The following is a 22628-nucleotide window of genomic DNA, read 5'->3' as shown; positions in this document are numbered from 1 at the left end:
TTGAAACTGAATGAATCCACTGATCCAAACCTCTTTGGGGAAGGGAGAGTGCATGGGCAGCAATTATTATTAAAACCTGAAGGAGATACCCTTGTCTAATGAAGGCTAATCAGGGAAACCTTCTACATTGGGAAGCATTTTATGTGGCTCATATCTTAAAACTCCTGGACAGATCCACAAGCTCCTGGATTACTGCTTGCTTATGAATCACTTTAATTAGGTCTGTTTGTAAAGCCATTGGTTCTTTCGTTAGTTGGAGACATGAAACCCCCCTTGCTGACAAGTGGGCAGTTAGGTTTCATAGATTTCATAGACACTATGGCTGGAAGGGACCTCAGAAGATCATTGAGTCCAGCCCCCTGCCCCAGGGGCAGGAAGCCAGGTAGGGTCAAAGGATCTCAGCAAGATAGGCATCCAAATCTTTCTTAAAAGAGTCCAGAGTAGGTGCTTGCACCACCTCTGGAGGCTGTCTATTCCAGGACTTGAGGGCTCAGACAGTAAAGAAGTTTTTCCTTATGCCCAGCCTAAAACATTCATGGAGGAGTTTGTGACTATTTGACCTTGTCATCCTTTGGGGCGCTCTGGTGAACAGGCATTCCCCCAGATCCTGATGTACACCCCGGATATATTTATAGGCAGCCACTAAGTCACCCCTGAGCCTGTGCCTTTCCAGACTAAAGAGTCCCATGGCTCTCAGCCTCTCTTCATAAGGCCTGTTCTCTTGCCCTCAGATCACGCACATGGCTCTTTTCTGGATTCTCTCAAGCTTCTCCACATCCTTTTTGAATTGCGGAGCCCAGAACTGGACGCAGTACTCCAGCTGCGGCCTCACCAAGGCCGAGTACAGAGGGAGGATGACATCCTGAGATTTGCTTGAGAAGGTTGTTAAATTCAAAATTTCTTCCTGACCAGCTTCTCTAGTAGTTATTTCACAGTAGCTGCTTCAGCAAAGATCTGGCCTCTTCATTTACCAACATGGTCACAAAAAGCAAATGCAGAAACGGTGTGAACGCCATCTCCCTGGCACAGTTTTAAGACTTTGTCATTTTCCCTCTTCCAAAAATCAAAAGCTTGTGCCAAGCCCAAGTAGTCTGTCGGGCTAGTGCAGTTAAAGCATGCCAATTTCTGTAAAAAAGGACAAACAAGGCAGTGCTGTGATTAAAATCAGATTGGCTGCCTTTAACTCCCTAGCCTGAATCACCAGGTAAACATTGATGCCAGGCAAACTAAGGAGACAGGCTTTGGTGTGTGGGCAGAAAGAGATTTGAACTCATGTGTTTAATGCCACAGGAATACACTACCCACTCTGCTACCCCACTTCTTCCATCCTTCTCGGCATCCCCTGCATGACAGGGTTTCACATATTCTGAGTCTCAGAGGTCACTAGGTAGTGGTGGTAGCACTTACCATGAAAGGTTGCTGTGCTGACAAGCCTACTTAGAGATTTTAATCTTATATTCTTAAAGCTAATTAGCATACATTAAATTCTCACTCTTTTTAATGGGCCCAATAAAAAAATTTTGTACATTTTTGCTACTGGAATGGAGTACCACATGTGTACCCATTTAACAAGATATACTTTTTATTATATTATTTAAAACAAAAGCTACAAGGAAGTTTAAAAGATCGACTAAACTAATCAGCAGCTTTTGAACTAATGCTTTTAAACTGGTATCTTGCAGGCAAAATGCCAAGTTCATATAATCAACATCTCTCTAAACACAGACCATTTTAAAATATCACACAGGATGCACCTGAAGGATGTATGAAAAACACACTTCTGCCCTTCAGAGGAAAGAGGCTTTGCTCTGAGGGTGGAATTCATCGACAGGCAGTAGCTTGGCACAATGCTTAGGCTCTACTTGTGTGCCACTTACATTATCCAAATCAGACATAAGTAGTGCTTAAGCCATGTATACGCTCTCTACACAGCTGTAAGCTTCATCCACAGCATACAAGTCCTGTTTTCAGAGGTGGTATTGTTGATGTTTAGGTTGATTTTAAAATGAGTAATTGAACATTGTTCTTTTACCTTTTGGGGCTTAACTCCTGTCCACATTTGGGGCAGAGGTCTCAGGACTGCCAGCTCATGACAAGTAATGGTGCCTAAGGCCCCTGGCAGACTTTAAAAGAATGGTACAGTTGGGACTGGAGGAATTTTATGCCCCATCCCAAATATTGTGTCTTGTGCCATGAGGCGTGATGTTTGGAGTGGGGCATAAAATTAATCTGATCCCAGTTGTGCCACTTCAGAGCCACCCTGGACGTGTCCATACATGCAAGCATGTGCACTTGCAGCAGCTCAAATAGAAGTGGTACAAATTTGAGCTGGGGCTTTTTGCCTCAGCACGTGTGTCTGGACATGTACTTTGGTGTGTGGCAAATTGTGCCACTTGGGGCAAAATAGCCTTGCCTCACTCCTTCTGGATCTGCAGCCAGGGAGAGCTAGAGCTCAGGGCCAGCACCTGTGCTGTCCCCAGCAGTATAAAAAGCTGCCCTGTCCTGGCCCGATTAGTACAAATAGCTGCCCTGGCAAGTAGCTCAGGGCTACTAGCTCTCAGGAGCTTCTGGGGCCCAGCCAACTGGTACCTGGGGACACCACCCCTTGTGCAAGCTGCACTGCTGAAGCAGCCCTGAGAGTTCCCTGCACCCTTTACCCACTGCAGCAGTCTGGCAATGGGGGCTGCTGCCTGGCTGTGACCTGCTGCGCACCTGATGAACCCGGATGGGGACTGCACAGCCAGTACAGGCATCTGCTCCTGTGAGCCAGCTGCCAGTCGGACTTTGTGGAGTACTACTGCCATGTGTTCCCCCTGCCTGGCAATCTGGGCAGCTATTGCCCAGAAGGTGTAGTGGCCTGCTTTGAACTATCTAGCCTCTTCCAGCTAGGTCCAAGGCATGAACAATGCATGACCTGGTGGCTGGGGGAGTGCATGGTGGTGGCAGGAGCGTGGCAATGGTAAACAGGGGAGCTCCCACAGATGCTGCCAGCACCGTCAGCAATGGGGGGTGGGGTGAGTGCCGACCAGGGATCAGCGACCACTCGCAGCTGCTGCTGGCAACATTGGCAGTGGCCAGTGAGAATTGCAGACTGCCCGCAGACGCCGCTGGCAGGGTGGTGAGCGGCAACTGCCCACAGGCACGACCAACAGTGTGGGAGATGTCTTTTTGTAAGGGGTGCACTGCCATGCTCAGGGGGTACACATGCACCCACCCTGGTCCAAGGTGCAGCTCTGAGCAGGCAGGGTCTTGTCACTGGCCTCCCTAGCAGAAATTCTGGTGTCCCTATTTGAAAAGTGAAAAATCCCTGATAAAAAAAACCCAAAGTCACTCTGTAAAATACCCCGAAATCCATTTTCCTCCACAATTAAAAGATCACTAAATAGAAAGAGAGAGAGAGTGAGAGACAGAGACACAGCAATCCATTGGGCAATGTTTTATTGATATATCTATAGTGTTAAAGCAGTTTGGAAGCCTACTAATGTCTCTATCATCATAATAAAGTGAATTCTAAATGCCTATGTGTTTTGCTGCCCCCCCCACAGGGGCCACAAAACCCCAAGAAGGATTACAACCCCCCCAGAGGGGTTACAACCCCCCAACAGGGGCCAGATGGCCCCCACAGAGACTACCCCTCCACAGGGCCCACATGCCCCACCTCCACTTGCTCCTCCATCCACCCCCCAGATTGCTGCTCCACCTGACTCCATCCCACACTGGCTTCTGCAGCCCCCCTCCATGGCTGCCCCACCCAGGCCCACCCCCCATCAGCTCCCCCAGACCCTCCAATGGCTGCCCCACCAAGCCCCATTCCCTGCTTGCAATGGCTGCCTCCCAAACCCCTGCCTCCGGCACTTAAAAAAAAAAAAAAAAAGAAAAAAATAAAGCTTCTACTCACCACAGTAGCAGGGGCTGTGGAGGCTCTGGGGTCTCCTGGCAGAGCCCACCCCCCATGCAGCACAGGACAGTGGGGGGGCCTGGGCTGGGGTACCCACCTCACGCTGTGCAGGGGAGCCCCAGTGACTCTGATGGCAGCTGCTAGTGCCGGTGAGTGCAAAGGTGGGTTTTGGTTTTTTTTTAACTTGCTGGGATGCTGGGGTGGGAAGGCAGTGAGTGGGGGGCTAAAGGGGAATGTGGACAGGCAGGGCAGTGATGGGGGGAGCTCAGGGGTCAGGCAGGGTATGGGGCCGAGTGGGGCAGTGATCAGGGGAACTTAAGGAGCAGGCAAGGGGGGTGGCGCCAGATAGGGGCAGTGATGGGGGGGGCTCAGGGGGAAGGTGGGGGATGGGGCCAGGTGGGGCAGGGACTGGGGGGACTCAGGGGGTAGATGGGGTTGGGACCAGGTGGAGCAGGGATCGGGGAGGTTGGGGGGCAGGTGGGTGGTGGGGCTGGGCAGGGCAGGGATCAGTGGCATTGGGGGAGCAGGTGGGGCCAGCATGGAGAGGCAGTGTGCTTTAGCCCCAAGGTGAGGGCTAGTTATAGAGACACTCTAGCTACTACCAGAGCACCTCTGGACCATGCCCTGCCTCACTTTTTTCCACTCCGTTTTTTTTTGATCCCTGGATATCCAGGGTCCCAATTTTGCCCCTGCACTGCAAATTTGCAGCACAGGGAATGTTTTCTCATTCCTGCATGTGCCTCTTGCAGCATCTCAAAGGGTTTTAAGATGCTGGAAGACACATATGCACGCTCATCTGAATACCCCACCCTCCCCGTGTCCAGTCCTACTGATTGGGTAGGGGATAGCTCTGTGCTGGACCAGAGCTGCTCTCAGCCCACAGCAAGGTCCAGTCCTGGGGCTGTTTGGGGCTGGTTTGACAATCAGCTGATTGATAATAGTAGCAGTAGTAATAAAATATCCTGTCAGATATTTTTGAAACCGCTGTTTAGAGGAATGTTGATAATATGTACTTGGCCTTTTGCCCATAGGATACCAGTTTAAAGGCACTGAATACCAGTATAAATTACTGTAACTGAAGAAAACTTACTGGCGGAAGGAAGAAGTAGAAGTGGCAAGTAAACCAGTAGATGCATCCCACAAGTTCTGTGTCATTATGGATCTTGTAGATAATGCTTCCATTCATGACCCATCATCCTCTAACTACATATGCAGACAAAATTCTGCATCTCTCTTGAAATGAAGACCATGTATCTTGGTCTTTCTTGTTCTCCTCCTATGACAGTAGTCTCTGGTCTGGCATACTTTAGATTAACTTTGGGCTTTGAATAGGAAACTTAATGGGCTGGGATACACAGGAAGTTGATCTACTGGTCTAGTGGTCCCTTTTAACTCTTACTCTGAAGAGAAAGTAAATGTCTGGGTCTGGATGGGTTTCTGCATGGAAAGCATATGAAACACATGCTATAGATGTGGCTTGTAATCTTCAAGAGGGACTTCTTTCTTAGTCTGCTATAATCAAAATATAATCTTTCTTAAGTCCTTTATGCAATACATGATGGAGTTGGAGAGACCAGGATAGAAGTGGCAGTGAATGGAGGTTGGTATGATGGGGAATATTATGACAATAAAAGAGGAGTTTATTCCTTGCAATTTCTACCAAGTTGTCACTTGTCTTTGGAGTGTAGGACCATTCTTATGGAAGCCAAGGTAAATGCATCATTTTGCCAGTGTGGACAAATCATGTGAATGAACTTGAGTAGCCTCACTTTTCTCTTGCACACCCATAGAGAGAAGGTGGAAAAGAAACAAAGATAGGTCCAAACTGTTTTTGGGATGGATGCTAGGGTTTCCAACTCTGACTGAAGCTATTCTGGGAGATTTTTTTCCACCAACATGACATAATATCATTAATGGGGTGCACCAATAGAGATTTTTTGGGGCCGATACAGATGGACAATTTTTAACAAGCCATATCAGCTGGTCCCCATGCAGCTGAGCATCTTGGAGAGCAGCATCCGGCTGGTAAGTCTGTTGTGGGGGAAGGGGCGGAGGGGGGGAATAGGTGTGGTGGGGCAGATCAAGGCCCCCACAGTGAGGGAGGGAGGGAGTGAGGCTGGGGCAGGGGTACAGGCAGGCGCTGCATAGCTGGGGTGCAGCGTGGGACAGACACATGAGTGGTTCATCTGCCCCACGCTCCATCCCCACTGGGGGATGTGGAGAGGGTGGCTCCCACTTCTATGCACACCGTAGGAGGGCATGGGGAGCATGTGCCCCTGGATCTGCACATGGGGTGAGGGTGGGCTGCCACTGCAGGCTGGCGCCAGGACAATGCTGAGCTCTTCTTGGTTTGGAGCTAGGCCAGGCTTGGGGTGGGCAGCGGTGGCACTGGGAGAGGGGCTGCACCGTAGCCAGCCCCTCCCCCCAGCACCACTGCTGCTTGTCCTGCGTGCAGCCCTGGCCCAACCCCCCCCACCAGGAAGAGCCTGGCCCCAGCTCACAACAGCAGTCCACCTTTGCCCTGCATGCAGATCCAGGGGCACACACCCACCATGCCCTCCCAGGGTGCATGCAGCTGTAGGAGCCACCACCCCTTCCCTGTATCCCCTGGACAAGCCACTTGCAGCTCCGTCCCACACCCTGCCCCAGCTGTGTAGCATCTACCCCTGCCCCAGCCCCAGCTCCAGCCCAACTCCCTCCCTTATTGCTGGGGCCTCGATCTTTCCCCTGCATGCCCCTTCCCTCACAACAGACTAACCAGCCAGACCCAGCTACTCTCTACATTGCCAGGCTGCACTCCTGGCTACCTGCATGCTATGCTGTGTGCACATGCATGGGGCATTTATCAGAGATATTATCAGCCACATCAGCCAAAAAAAAAAAAAGATTGCTGTTGCTGTCAATTTTCCTTTTATTGGTGCCAATCCAATATGGGACCAATATATTGGTGCACCTCTAGTCATTAATTGTACTGTTCAACACATTCACAGTATCAGTCTCCCATATTGCTTTCATTAGTCCTTGGGAGATCAGTGCCAATTCCAGTAGACTCCTGGCCAGTCCAGGAGAGTTGGCAATCCTAATGGATGCTATCAGACCATTGTGAAAAAAATGTCAGAAGACCTGAAGTTGTTTTTGTGGCACTTACAAAAACCCTTTTAGCCCAGAGAGCAAAAAGAAAAAACATGAATTTTATTTGCCACTACCTATTTAGATACTAGATATCTAAATATCAGAGTACTTTGCTTGGGAAAGAATTTTAATAAGATCAGATACTCTTCTTTCAGATACAACATGGAAACTTTCAGTTAATGCTTAGGGTTTAACAGTCTCTACTTTGCTGTGAAACTTTTTAAAAATGAGAAGAAGCTGTTTCTGCAGTCAGATGGACTGTGATTTTTAGAATGACTGTCATACTCAGTATGGAGGCTTTCATTTCCAGGGCCTTCTCTACAGACAAATATGTACTGCACTGACTACAATGGCATAGTTAAAATGTTAACCATCACTGCCAGTGTGAGTGAGGTTACAGGTCCTTATGCCACTATACCAGTGATTCTGTAGCACTGTTAAGTGTGCAAACATGGCTCACAAGATCCCAGAGATTTACAACAGGAATCCATAGTGTTAAAAGCCTCCTGACTTGTGGTTTTTCTGAGTTCTTTGCAACAAAAGAATAGATGTATTATTTTTCTATAGTCAAAAAGCAAGGGAAAAATAAGAGCTACCTTTTTCCACAGGGTACCTTGAGTCTAACAAGGGGTACCTTGAGTTGAATGAAAGCTGTCTTGAGTAAAAAAAGGTAGAGAGCCACTGTCCTGTAGGTATTTCCGTACCAGAAGGGTAATAAACTATTCTGGTACAAAACATTTTTATACAATAGATTCTAAGTTGCATATTGTTTAGTCAAATATTTCAGTTATTTGCATATTTGCTCATAGGACAAAAACAATTTCTATATATTCAGTTACATTTCACCCAGTTTTTGCATATGAGCTTTTAGCTTTTGTTTTACTGGAAAAGCTGCAACAGAAAATAAAAAGTAAGCCAAGGATCAGCTAATCAAATAATTGAGCACTGAATGGGAAGAGATTTCCATTCATAAAAAACAATGCATCATAATGTTTCAGTTTATGAAATATTTCTGTAACTTAGCAAATAATTACATATGGTATTTGCTGTTTTATCTTAAGAAGCACATTTCACTTTTTTAGGTATATTTGCATGTCTTCTCTCATTAAACCGCTGAATTACCGATACGGGTACACTCATTCAATGTCACGTCTGAGAAAAAAAAAAACTGATTTGTTACATGTGGGATTTTCTTATTCATGTACACGGTTAGTTGTAAGGGAAATGGGACATAAGATGCAGCTGAACGGCAGCTGATGTAATTTTTTTTATTTATCCACCAGTGAGTCTTCAAGACCTGACACAGTGCATGGAACAACTTCTAATGCAGTTGCTCGTTTATGATCAGGAATTATGTTATTTCTGGTGGTTACTTCCCCTCTCCCCCACTCCTCCTACACCCATGTATTAGCAAATTAGCAAATTATGTCTATTTGTGTAGTTTGGGAAGGAGGAGGAAGGAAAAAAGATATGCAAATCATAGGAATCTACTGTAGTGGTAAAGATTCTTCCACCTTAGTGGATCCATTAGTAGAAATTAAAAGCCTTCACTCTAAGAATTGACTGACCTCACTCCTATTTTAAAGATGTAAGTTTGATTTAACTGGAGCACATGCCTTGACTTGCACAAGGGTGATTTTCCTTTAAAGGCCAATGAAACTCATCAACAAAACCAAATAGTGTACAGCCTTGTCCTGGGAGATATCTAAACACATGAATGGAACTCAAATTACATATGCACAAATCATTTTTATTTTTAAAGCATGATTCTTCTAAACAAAAATGTAGAACAAACTATACAGTAGTCAAATCAGAGCCTTAGACGTGGATACACCTAAGGCAAAATGGTAGCTTGAAAGGGAAATAGAAGTAGACCATTCCCAGTAGGATGAACGGTGATTGAGGGTTATAAGCATCCTAAGAGCAATAACTGCCTCTATAAGCTGAATCTTTATGCTATTAAATTGCCTGATAGTTAGCCTAGGAGAAACACTTGATAAAAGACTAATAAAAATAGCATTCCATGTGTTTGAATATATACATAAGCTCTAATCCTACAAAGACTGATTGCATGTGTGCTTACATGTGTGCGCTGCAAATAGTCCCATTGGCACACAAAGTTAAGCATGTATGTCAGTCTTTGACACAATGGAGTGCCTAATTAAGTCAGTAGTCTTTCAATTGATTTCAGTGGGCATTGGATTGTTTGTTTATCCTCAGTTTTCCTGATGATAAAGCTATAGAACAGCGATTCTCAACTAAGGTGTCATGGCACCCCGTGGTGCCTTGAGATCCTTTTAACAGTGCCAGGCAATATTATCACCGTTGGGTGTAAGTGTAACCATCTACATGTAGTTCACAAGATCAACCCAGAGATTGCTAAGAGGTGATATTTTCTGAGGAGTCACTTGAGTCTAATGAGATATCTTGAGACTAAAAATGTTGAGAACCACTGCAGTAGAAGTTAGCCTTTAAATAAAAAATATGTTCCTTGTGCTCATAGAACACCAATATTCCTTTAAAATAGCTACATATCTATAAACCATTTTTAAAAAATTAAAAAAAGAAGTAAGCTGTATTAGCTTATTGTCCTTAAAATAAAATTACTTGCCATTGGAGATAACCATGGTTATTCTTTAAATGCATACTGGTGCTTGCCCATCACTTATGTCTCTCACTGCTAAATGTAAAGATAATTTTGGGTGGACCACAGAGTAACAAAATAAATTCAAGTACTTAAATTACAGTTTGCAAGTGTCCATCAATTGCTTGTGTTTTTACACTTATAAATGAAGCTTAGATACTGTAGATGTGACAGCTACTGCTGCTGGTAAACTAAATTTGAAAAACAACACGCTCATGAAGAGGATAAATCTGTATATCAATTCAGTCAAATTAATGTTCAGACTTCAGCAGGATTTGAGCTGGTCCAGTGGATGCATGACAGTACATATAAGGCTATCCTGTACTTGTAGAACTGTGGATGCCATACTGAATTAAGATCAGCCCTTGAGGAAGCTCCATTTTTGTGTCCTTGTGTTCAGGGCTGTTTATTTACCATTTTCTCTTTCCTGTTCTGTACTTGTATTTTGAAAGATGGCTCATGGAGAGGAAGGCAAACTGCATCTCAGTATTTAAATATATAGTTGAGTGTCTTTGGCTTGATCACCAGAGACAACATAGGAAAGAAGTAGCTAGCAAAATAGGAAAAGAGCTGTTAACTCATTCAGGCCTTTACCCTGAAACACTGCACCCTTCTGTTATGTGTAGTTCAAGTGGGTCATGTGTGGGATCAGACCAGTGCAGTCCAGCTATGGGTTTTCCAGCTTCCAGCACACACAACGTTTTTACCATGAGTTTAATTTACAAGTTTGCTTTATATAAACCAAAAGATTTTTCACTGTTGAAAAACACCTTCAGTTAAAGCTGCAGGAGTTTCTATGCTGCTTATATGACTGAGGAGTTAGAGAACAATCCAAGATTTTATATGGAACAGGGTTTTAAAAAGCTGTATTTTTATTCCTTTATTGATGAGCCACTTTCCTTGCTCATAAGACGACTCCTGATGACTATGCTGCTATGCCTTGATATCTGATCCTGAAACTCTGAAGTTGTGAAGAAGTACAGGATTGGATCCAAACAACAGTCCAGGCTTGCAAGGCTTAAGCAGAAGGGTTGTGTGTAAAGTGTACTTTGGCGGATGGAGCAGTCTGTAATAATGTCCTCTTTCACCATCATGTAAAAGAAAAAATTTATGTGATATGGGGTGAAACATATGAAGAACACAATGGCACATGTTGAAATCATCCGTAAAGCCTTTCGTTTCTCACTATTCTGTAAAGGCATTTGATATGTTTGAAGTGATTCTTTTGTTTTCCAGGTGCAGTACACAATGACAATTAAAGGACCCACAAACCCAAGTAGTTCGGCTACTATTGTCATCACCACTGGTACTACCATACTTTTGATCTTTTTAACAGCAAGATCCGCAAAGCAGGCACTTGCATTGTTAGCTATGCCTTGGTATCTCATAATTGGAAATGGTGAACAGGCAGCCCCAACAAACATCCATATGGCAACACTAATGACTGCGTCATACCTGCGCTTCCAGTCTTTGGCTTTGAATGGATTGTAGAGAAAAAAGTATCTTTGGATGCTTATGCAGGTAAGGAAACAAATGCTTGCATACATGTTGAGATACTTCAGGTAGAAACATAGCAGGCAGAGTCCATGTCCAAAAGGCCACACATTGTTTATATAATAATAAATGCGCAGCGGTAATGAGAGAACATGAGCAAGATCAGCTACAGCCAAATTAATCATAAAAATGACGGCTTTATTTTTCTTGCTGATGAAGCGACATAAAACCCATAAGGCAGCACTGTTTGCCAGAAGACCTGGTATGAATACTATGGTGTAAGTGACTGCATACAAGTGATGTTTAAATGTTATATTGGGTTCAGCACAGCCTTCTGAAGATACGTTGCTTGCCATTTTGAATGCGACTGTACGATCATTTGGGACAGGATGGGATGGATGGAGAATTTCTGTAAAGAATAAAAAAAATGCTATAAAGACAGTGTAATTTTTTTTTTCAGTGTTAATGTTTGTAATTTTCATAGTAGTGCATTTAGTAGCTAGTACAGACTGAGAATGTCCACTGCTAAATCTCCTTGCTCTTTAATGTGGTAGTGCAATTCTAAAACTACCTTGTCAGAAATCTCAAGAGTAAATAATCTTATGACAACATTAATGGCCATGTCATATCTGTGCTCCCAGTCTTTGACTTCAAATGGATTAGAGAAAGAAATATTTTTGGAAGTTTCTGAAGTAAGGAAGCACAAGCTTCTGTCAATCTGATCCCCATTACTATAGTGTCTGGCCACCCTCTAGCTATTAACTTATTTATACTTGCAACCCCCTGTGATGCTGGGTGCAATAATCACCATTTTACAGGTGAGGAATTGAGGCACAGGGAGAAAAGCAACTTGCCAAGGGTCACAGAAGATGAATGTATTTCCCATGTCCCAAGGTAGTACCTCAATCACCATCCTTCAGTGAGTGTGACAGCTGCATGTTACTGAAGCAGTCACAAGACTACCATAAGCTGTGGGAACGGAGCTGATAGCCGGCTACCCATGCAAAGAAAAATTCCTGTTATCTAACATCTCACCACTATTCTGATTCACTAGCTTATCCAAGTTAATGGAAAGATGAAAATTGGTTTAATGTTTCCTTTTAGCTGTCACCCAGTGGAAAAGAAATGTCATAAGAGATCCACCTAGCCAGCAGGGCTGTGTGAGGCTTTGGATCGTGCTTCGGATCTGGAGAAGCTTCAGACGCTTTGGCGTCTGAAGCAGCATGTCCAGATTGAAGCACTGGCTTTGTTAGGCTTTCTGAAGCAGTTCAGAGCTTCCAAAGCACTTTGGAAAAACTTCAGAGCCACTTCGGAGATCTGGCAATAGGGTATAATGGGGAATCAATGAAATATCTATAACGTTGGTGTTTTTTGTCTGATTTAGATGAAATTTGCAGGGGCTATAGACTCTGCTCAGAGCACAAATCCTGCCGTGCTTCAAGAAGATTGGTGCAGGGGTTCTGGGGGGAACTGCACCCAAAATTCTTGAAAGCAAAACTCATGTCACGTCTATGTGTTAAATCACAGGGGGGTAAAAGCTGCAGGGGTGGTCGCCCCTGGTGAGGCCACAAAGCCTGCCAAGTTTCAAGAAGAGCGGTGCAGGGGTTTGGGGGAAACTGCACCTCAAGCTGCAGACAAGCAACACTCTTGACCTGGGTGACACTGTGTGTGTTAAGGCACAGCAGGGTGAAAGCTGCAGACCTGCTAGCCGCTGCTGTGGCCATGAAGCCTGCCAGCTGTCAAGGAGATAGGTGCAGGGGTTCTGGGGCCCTGCATCTCTGGCTGCTGACAGGCAAAACTCATGATAGGGGTGCTGGTGCAACTGTGTCTGTCTTGGGGTAGGGGCGGGTGGGAACTACTGCAGGCCTGGCTGCTAAGCTACTGTGTTACCAATTACCAATCAATCATGATTCACTCAGGGGCCAGCTCAATACACAGTTGCTAGCTAATGTAGCCAGTTACTTAGCATCAATTAACACCTACAAAACCACAGACTAAGGAGAGCAAATAATCAATACAGACAATCAACTGCCCCAAGACAGAGACAGTCAGTTGCATAAGTACCCATGTCACAAGTTTTGCCTGTCAGCAGCTAGGGGTGCAGGGCCCCAGAACCCGGAAGCCCTGCACCTATCTTCTTGACAGCTGGCAGGCTTTGTGGCCTCAGCAGGGGTCACCATCTCTGCAGCTTTCACCCTGCTGCGCCTTAACACGCAGTGTCACCCATGTCACGAGTTTTGCCTGTCTGCAGCTTGAGGTGCAGTTCCCTCCAAACCCCTGCACTGATCTTCTTGAAACTTGGCAGGCTTCATGACCTCAGCAGGGGCTACTACCCCTGCAGTTTTCACCCCTCTGTGGTGTAACACATACATGTGACATGAGTTTTGCTTTCAAGAATTTGGGGTGCAGTTCCCCCCTGTACCGATCTTCTTGAAACTTGCAAGCTTCATGTTCTCAGCAGAGGCTACCATCTCTGCAAGTTTCATCCAAATCAGACAAAAAACAATAAAGTTATACATATTTCATTGATTCCTCATTAAACCCCACGGCCAGATCTCTGAGACGGCTCCAAACCTTAGGAGACACTTTGGCCGGATCAAAGTGGAAAACTGATCCAGAGCTCTGGATTGGATCCCTGGCATCCAAAGCCAGCTCAAATAGCTGCCTACTCGCACAGGCCTACTGGCCAGCTGCTTTTCTATGTTTTCTCCCTGGCTTCATTCCAGAGCATCCCCAGTAACATGGATGCTTTTGATGGATCCATTCTATCCAGGCATAGGAGACTTTCAAGACTGCCACAAAGAAAGCTCTGACTCTCTACAGGCCCTTTCTCCTGAAATCCATGAGGCTCCATATGGTCCTGAACATCAGAAGAAGATTGTCTGGAAGGACACTGTTTTCTTCCCTCTCCTCTGTCATGGTTCCTTGCAGTGACATCTACCAGAGAAGGGAGTGATGCATTCAGTCATGGCACTGCACGTTAGTCATCCATCTCTATTCCTCCTGTTGCTTAATTAAAATGTATTTTTCACTTTGTTTTTCTTTTTCTCCTTATCTTAACAAGTAGCAACTGCAAATCAATGCCATGCAGCACTGACAACCCATATGGACGCATGCCATGTGACTAACACTACAAGAGCCATCACAATGCAGTCGGCTGCCTGGGGTAGCTGTGATACTTGGGGGTAGTGGCAACTTCTGGCTGCCACTGAGCCACTGGTGCGGTTGTCCAGCTGCAGTGGTAGAATTTTTTTGTCCTGACTGCTCCCCACCTCAAGCTGGTGCCCAGAGAAGCCGCCCCAGTTGCCCCCTTCTAGTTATGCTGCTGAGTTCTACAGGCACCTTTGTAACAGAAAGAGCGACCACTACCAACAACATGGGAGAAAATGGCTCTTTGTGGAGCTTCTGCAATACTGCTGCTGCTGCTACTGCCTCCAGCAACAGTGGTGGCAGCAGAGCGGCTGCCGACCTCAGGGTTGGGAGAACAAAGGAGCAACCCCCCTGGCAGGAGAGCCAGAGTATGCCTTTGAGATGAATTTCTTGTACTCTCTGCAGGGAGCTGTGCACATGTGCACACCCACATAGTGCTTTCTATTTTCAGCACGGGAAGGTGCCTTTTCAAGTGGCATGTGTCCATAGCTCCAAACTCTGCTACTTAACATTTGTAGTGTTTCCACTGCTCTGCTGGCCTATCTTGTACAGTTTTATCATAAAATTATAGCAATGGAAGGAAGAGACCTCAGGAGATCCCCCCCTTCTGTACTGAGGCAAAATCTAGTGTACTTAAATCAGGGACATCAAAAGATATAGCACACAAACTGGCCCTAAGAACCAGAACCAGCACGCAGATCCAGTCCAGTCTGGGCAACTCATGCAGTGCACACCCCATGCCAGCTCTGTGCACAAGACCCAGGTGGGGGCCAGTGCATGGTGCATGCAGGATAAGGACTGCATGAGGTGCCTGTACTGGATTAGCTGTGTGCCCTGGCTCCAGTCTAACACCTTTGTCTTAAACCATCTTCAATGAACATTGTCTACCTTGTTCTTTAAAATTTGCAGTGAAAGAGATTCCACAGCTTCTCTTAATAAGTTATGTCACTCCTTAAGTTATCCTCATAGTGCTATTTTGTAATATCCAAATTATATATTAGTTGCAAATATATGTTGATTTCTTCATGTCCTACCCCCATCTATGTGCCCCTCTCTGCCAATGGGAAATAACTGATCACCAGGATTTGTAGCAATCTTTTATGGGTTGGAAAATTGTTCTTGTTGTTCCTTCTGAGTCTTACTTTTTTCTACGCTAAGAAAATTCAATTCCTTTAGTCTTTTCTCTTTGGTCATGTGGTTTTTTTAAACATTTTTTTAAACATTTGTGTGCTCAACATTTTTGCTGCTACTTCTGAACTCCCTAATTTATTTGCCTTTCTTAAAGGGCTATGCCCAAAACTGGACATAAAATTCAGCTAAAGCCTCACCAGAACTGAATAGGGTGGAAGTATCTCCTCATTGGCAAGACGCTGAAATAGATTCCTCTTTTGCATAAGCATCATGTGGTGGCTGGTGTTTTATGATTCATTCTAACCTCCACATCCTTTCTAATCATTTATTCTCCAAATACTGTATTTGTGTGTGTTATTCTACCTCGATTCAATATTTGCCTTTGAGCTGTGTTTTGACAATTTCAGGCTGTAACACTGTGGTCTCTCCCCCTGCGAAAGGGGCAGTCAGTCCAGTTAAGGACGCTTAGCCATAGGGCAGTCTGCTAATGAAGGTCTGTCCCACTGGGAACTCTTTTAAAAGCTTCCAGAAGATCAAGGGGAGCAAGCCAGCGAGCTGTGAGAAGCCAGGCTGCTGTGCAGGGAAGAAGCCAAAGCAAAAGAGGCTCTTCCAACATCTGGAAACAGTGGATATTAGTTTCTGTTTGTCTTGCTGGAGATGGAAGTTCATTTTGTGGAAAATAAAACTACCCTGAGGAACTAATAGTACAACTAATTTCCATATATAAACCAGCAGGATAAAGCAACCTGTTTATGTAGACCCTTTCTCTGATTTATTATTTTGAATTCTGGTCTCTTGCAACTCCTTTTAGCTTGGTATCATGTGCGGTTATTTTCAGTGGACCCTCTCTTGTGTCCTTTGGCAATGAGAATGTTTTACGTGCAGGTCATTAATAAAGTTTTTGTATTGAACAAGTGTCTAAGATAACTTCAGGAGGGATGTGAACAACATTGAGAGGGTCCAGAGGGGGGCCACCCGCATGATCTAGGGACAACAGGGCAGACCCTACAATGAGAGACTGCGGGACCTGAATCTGTTCAGCCTTCACAAGTGAAGGCTGAGGGGGGACCTGGTGACCGTTTATAAACTCACTAGAGGGGACCAGAAGGGTTTGGGAGAGGCCTTGTTTCCTTAGCGCCCCCTGGCATAACACGGAATAATGGCTACAAGTTGTTGGAGAAGAGGTTTAGAGCAGACGTCTGTAAGAACTACTTCGCAGTCGGGGCAGCTAGGATCTGGAACCAACTTCCAAGGGAAGTGGTGCTGGCTCCTACCCTGGGGGCCTTTAAGAAGAGGCGTGATGCCTACCTGGCTGGAGTCATCTGAGCCCAGTTTTTCTCCCGCACAGGCAGGGGGTCGGACTTGAAGATCTACAAGGTCCCTTCGACCCGACTTCTATGATTCTATGAAAATATTCTTGGTCCTGTTTCACCTGTATTTTCTGCCACTACAGAATCACTTATGCCTTTTACTAAGCGTTTTGGATGTGAATTAAAATCTAGCCAGTGTAGAGTTTATCTGTGCAGTTTGTTGGTTGTATAAAATCCATATTCTCACAGCAGAAAAAGCAGGGGCATTACAATAAGTTAGGCCTGGCACTATTATTAGTTACAGAACAGTAAGAGTTTTCTTCCAGTTCTACCTGTTTGGTTTCTTTAGGCTTTTTTATTGGCCACAAGGTGTCAGTGTCAAATAAGATTTTGTTTCTTTTGCCTTCTCTCTCAGGCATAAGTTTCTAACCTCATTAGAGAAAACAGTGATGAGGACTAGGCAAATACCCAGAAACATAAATGTGCTTGGAGTATTCTGATATTATGTTTTATTGGTTTTATTTGGTTGAATATTTTCTGATACTATCTCAGTTTAAAACTTCCTGTTCTGTTGTTGCATAATTCATAGCAAAATTATTTCACAGAGAAATGTCCCTCAAGTTCCTATGGGAAATTCATATATTAAGGATTAACTGAAATTAAACGAGGACAAGTAGCTGTTCAGAGTCTTTGCAATTACTGCCACATGGTTTCAAACACTTCCTACAGAATTGTAGCTGAGCAAAAATGAAAGCTAAAAACTTGAATTGGCATATGGGCTGTGTTAGACTGGCAGTTAGCTTGGACCTAGCCCACAGTCTAGGGGGTCAATAGGAGGCTCTACACTAATATTAATGGATTCTGGATCAGGCAGCATATGGTGAAAGAAGGATGAACTGACTAAGAATGCAAAATTATTATAGAATAATCATGTGCATCTACAACACTCCTACACACCATTCAGGATGCTTGTCAATATGTTTATTAAAATCATAATGCATACCAAGTGTGATTAAACCGCCTTCTAAACTTTCACTCCTACATGTGTGTATGCATGTCACGCACACAGAAAGAGAGAGAGAGAGAGAGAGAGAAAGAGAGAGAGAGATCCAGTACAATGCTTTGCAGGAAATGAGCCCTCTAATTGCAAAGGTATTAGCATGCAGGGGTGTCCTTTGTTATGTTGTAGAACACAAGTGACTGGCTGAAATCTTCCTCCTTTTTTTTGAATCTACATTGAACACTTACTACCCTAGTTTGGGAGCCACAGGTGGACACCGAAAGCTGCTTCTAACACACGTTCCCACTGAGACACTTTCTTTGGAACATGCAGTTTCAATAAAATAAATAATGTATATTTGAAGTGTCTCATGTAAACTAATCAATTTACACTGTAAGCACAGTTTGCATTTGCAAGGCTGGGATAGTAAGGAAGAGTAGCCTCTCATTGTTCACACTATTACTTATTTGGCAAGTATTACCACTATACCATTATAAGGAAACAAATATTCATCTTTCTGAAACCAAGAAGTGTAGGAATATAATTTCTTGCTCCATACCCTTCTACTGTGCCCATCAAATGATGTCTTGACATAAATAACTACATTATGTTACAAACTCTTTTCTCTAGCATCCATCTTGATTCATGCGTCTTGCAGACAGCTGCAATCACAACTCAAGTTAAAACCTTCACAGTCAAAAGTGGAAAAGCCACCCTTTTGGGTAGTTGTTGGTCGCTACTTGTCCAAACTGTAATGTGGACGCATCTGACAATGCTAATCTGATTCATATTTTCCCTCCTGTGTTCTGTTGTCCATCAGTATGAGCAGCTGATGAAAATGTTTTGTACCACACCCTTCAATACACATGCAAATGTGCATACCCTTTCCAATAATCACAGTACCATTTTGGCTCTGAAGGGACCATATTCATCATTGGCAGGATTCTACTGAAGTGGAGTTGCATCAGGAATGAATTTGGCCCATAATGCTCAGATAGGATTTATGTCCATTGCAGCACATCTTGACAATACAGGTATCTCTTTTTAAAAAGAAAATACCTCATGTACTTATAGCATACTGCACCTCATGCCAGTGATTTCTCCCCTGCAAACTTCTGGCAAGACTGACTTAACGTGCCAAATGATTCACCATTAGGGTTATTCCTTTTTGCTTTATTTAATAAAGTTTGGAGCCCCATTGCACTGGTGAGTTTGTCTGTAGTACCTTTAGTACCAATTAGTATTTTAGTACGATAGTACTTTTTTCTATTATAGTACTTATAGGTAGTAGAGTACTATTTACTTTGCACAAGTAATTTGTTTAGCCACTATACAAAGGATCAAACTAATCAGCTCAATTCATTCTAATTGCCTCTCCACCAATTGAAGTGTGTTATGTTAAGGATCTCTTAAGTAAGGAATCTTTATAAAACTATGATTTAAGTGCATCTGTCAGAGAATCCAGATATAGTTAAGGCAAATTAATCATTGCTGTTCTAATAGCAGTGCAAACTGACTCAGTTCTTGAGAGTAACATTGAGCCCAAACCAGCTTATCTTTAGAATAAAACTATTCTAATCTCACAAAATACTTATAAAGTGGCACAGATTATGTAAGAATAAAAGTTAAAACAAAGATTCTTACTATTTTACTAAAAATGGTTGCTAGAGGAAATAGAATTTGCTTTAATTTCTGTCTCTTCATAGAAAAGTTAAAAGAATATGCATATTCTTTTATCTCAGAAATTAGCGAACGAGGATAATAGAACATCTTGTAACTATGCTTGATAGCAACCAACGTAATTTTAACTGCCAGAGCATAAATGCTATCCATTTGGAAACCAATAGCTTATTACAGCTAGCTCCTTTAGCTCCTGCAAGCATTTCGGCGGGCAAGCAGATCTACTCGTACTGCTGCTTTTTTACCAAGTGTGCAGAGTTTTCTAGAAAAACCCTGTCTCCATAACTTTCACTTTTAACAAGGGTATATCCAGGGTAAAAAAGGGCAAGGAAAGCAACATTTGCAGAGGAAAAAACTTTGTTAATTCTTGCTTTAATGCATTGAGAGATCTTAAAATAATCTTACCTTGTATAACAGAAATCTTGCTCACTGTAACTGGTGTGTTTAGAAGAGGAAGTACAATGCAGTGTCTGGCTCTACCACAGAAACCTTTTGTTTAGATCTAAGAAAGTGAGCAGAATGATTACGTCAGTTCAGCCCAAGGTACACTTTTTGGTTAATTCCCTCCCTTGCACTTGTGTCATTAAGTACATGCTAGGGACAGCATACAGTATTTCTCACAAAATGTGCGCTTGAAATCAGGATGCTTTATACCAAGACCCGAGTTCTTATGAAACATTCATGATTCCCATCAGAATTCAGCCCCATCAACTCCTCATCATTCTCACTGACTCCATCTGGGACCATGCCTGCACATTTTCCCAATGATGATCAGTTGGCCCACAAGAACCATACCACAGGGGTGGGACAGGCAAAGAAGATATTTCGTTCTGACCGCAGTTCCTTGTCTTACAGGTCACTGAGGACAGAATTTTCGTGCAACCCTTGTCTGCAGACCCAGCTGTGAGTTGCACTACAAGAACTGTAAGGGTATTTTCCCACACACTAATGGGGCAAGAAGGGTTAGTTTACAGTTCCCATTTTTTTGCATACTGGTCTAGTCACATGATGTCTTGTATCATTTATGTTGCTTTTTTGTACAATGCTCATTTCCATTGTGTATAGGGCCTGCTCCTGCTACCATTAAAATCAGCTGTAAAGCTCCCAGTGGCTTTTCTGAGCTGGCGTGAACCTTTATCACTGTTTTATGAACTTAATACATAGACCAAAACAAATCAAATTTACTATGACAATCCACTGACAAAGAGTCTGTAGCAATTCTAAATGTTTCAAGCTTCAGGGGAGAAATCCTGGACCCTCTAAAGTAAATGGCAAAATCCTATCACTTTAAGAGTAAGGGAAAAGAGGAGGAAATCACACAAGATTATTAACATTTAAAATTCCAGAGGGCCTACTCCTACTGTCTCTTTGGGAAATCAGTGGGATTTTGCCTTGTTTCAGTTTTGCAAAATTGGTCCTGTAGTTTGCAGTGTGTAGCTACTACATTTCAGGGCACAAGCAGTAGTGGACTGGGCTAGGACATCCCATGTCCTGCCTCCTCATTTAGCAACAATTTAGATGTTGCTCTGAGTGCTCAGGCTATGCCTACACCTGCATGTTTCAGTGGGCAGGAGAGGCAGAAGCAAAGACCCTTCCTTTTTCCTGTATCTTGCCTGTTTGTTTGTTTTTTTTATCCTGGTACTCTTGGAGGTAGCAACACCCAGAAAAGGGAAGAGCAGGAGAAATTGAGGTCAGAGACTCCAGCCCATGCTGGCCATGCCTTTTTTAATCATGGCATACACGTTCCATCTTTGCTTTACAACCTAGACCAGACTGTAAATCAGCACATCATTTAAAGCAGTGTACTGCTGGAGTCTGAGACGCTATGAAAGATTTACACCTTGCATTCTAATTTACCTAAGACTCACTCTAGATCAGGGGTCAACACCGTTTCTGGGCAGAGTGCCAAAAACACTTGTAACCTCAACTTGCAAGATGTTGACATGCAAGAGGTGGGTGGTGGGAAGTTGTGAAGGACCCGATCCTTGTTGTGGCAGCCCAGCCCCAGCCACTTCCCCACCATCTGCCCCAAAGTGTGTGCCAAGCAAAATGGCTTTGCAAGCCACACTCTGGCACGTGTGCTATGGGTTGATTATTCCTGCGCTAGATGAAATATCAGGCAGCTTTCTGGTTTATCAAATCCTCTGTTCCCATGAGGAGTTGGAAAGGTTTAGTAGGACTTGACAGGTGTTTGTAAGAATTTTGTTTTATAATTATTTATATGACTTGTTTGAAGAGAAACATCAAGACTGTGGGGTTTTTTGCTTTGGTTTGGTTATATTTCTCCCTCTCATTGTCATGAGCAACAGGAGCATATTTGCTTTTGGATCCATTCCAGTTAAGTACTCTTTTTTTTTTAATTAAACCCTCTCACAATACCCCACAGTACAGCATGCTATGCAGAAAATACCTTCATAGAAAAGTAGGTGTGGAAAGGACCTCAGGGCTAGTGACAGACATTCAAAAAGCCTGAGCCTGAACTGATTCAATCTTTGCAGGTTAGTTTAACCTGCAAAGCTTGAACCAACTTGGAGGTGGATAGACATTCCCTTTTCATTCCAGAAATTCAGCCACATGCCTGCAGTGGCTCAAGCTAGAAGCTGGGGTGCACTAGAGCAGCCCTCCCTCCCTTCGATAGTGCTGAGCAGGTGGAGGGGCAGGGAGAGTGTCCAGGCCCTGGCAGGATGCTCTGATTATCCTGACCAGCCCAGCAGGTAATTGATAACACAGTGTTTATCACCCCATTAAGAACACAACAGAGGGACATTATCACTTACCTGTTGATTCTGCCTTTGTCCCATCTGCTACAGCACAGACAATAGCCAGCATGCAGTATGCTAACTAATGCTGAGAGATGCCTGTGTAAGGCAGAGGGGACAGGACGGGACGGGGAGTGGGGGAGCCGGGGAAGTGAAGTATATGTCTGCAGTCTCTGCTGAGCTCCAGTGAGGCAGCAAAGGGGAGGGGCCAGCCCTGCTGTGAAGCAGAGAGCCCGACCCACCACAAAGAGCATGCCAAGATGCTGAGGGAGTCTGGTTTAACTTAAACCAGCAAGGGGTCTGAGGTAGACATTGCATAAACTCATTTAACTTAAATCAGTTAAGTCTGATACTACAGTCAACCAGGTTTATTCAAACCAGTTTCAGCCATTTTCAAACTGGTTTATGTACGCTGAACTCTGTTCTGTTA

General features: G+C 44.1%; 1 protein-coding gene across 1 annotated transcript; it reads right to left on the bottom strand.

The window, feature by feature from the left end:
• Positions 1 to 8797: 8797 nt before the first annotated feature.
• On the bottom strand, positions 8798 to 22355 carry P2RY10 (P2Y receptor family member 10). The gene is made up of 3 exons (XM_090061196.1): positions 22217 to 22355; positions 19845 to 19941; positions 8798 to 11577 (listed from the first exon to the last, which is right to left on the bottom strand). The coding sequence occupies exon 3, from the start codon at positions 11522 to 11524 to the stop codon at positions 10547 to 10549; it is 978 nt and encodes a 325-aa protein (XP_089917322.1). The 5' UTR covers positions 11525 to 11577; positions 19845 to 19941; positions 22217 to 22355; the 3' UTR covers positions 8798 to 10546.
• Between the last annotated feature and the right edge of the window lie 273 nt (positions 22356 to 22628).

The sequence above is a fragment of the Crocodylus siamensis genome, chromosome 8 (genome assembly GCF_052110815.1).
Source record: "Crocodylus siamensis isolate JL-2025a chromosome 8, ASM5211081v1, whole genome shotgun sequence".
Taxonomy (NCBI): Eukaryota; Metazoa; Chordata; order Crocodylia; family Crocodylidae; genus Crocodylus; species Crocodylus siamensis.
Note: the sequence above shows the minus strand (reverse complement) of the source record. Positions and strands in the feature narration are given on the sequence as shown.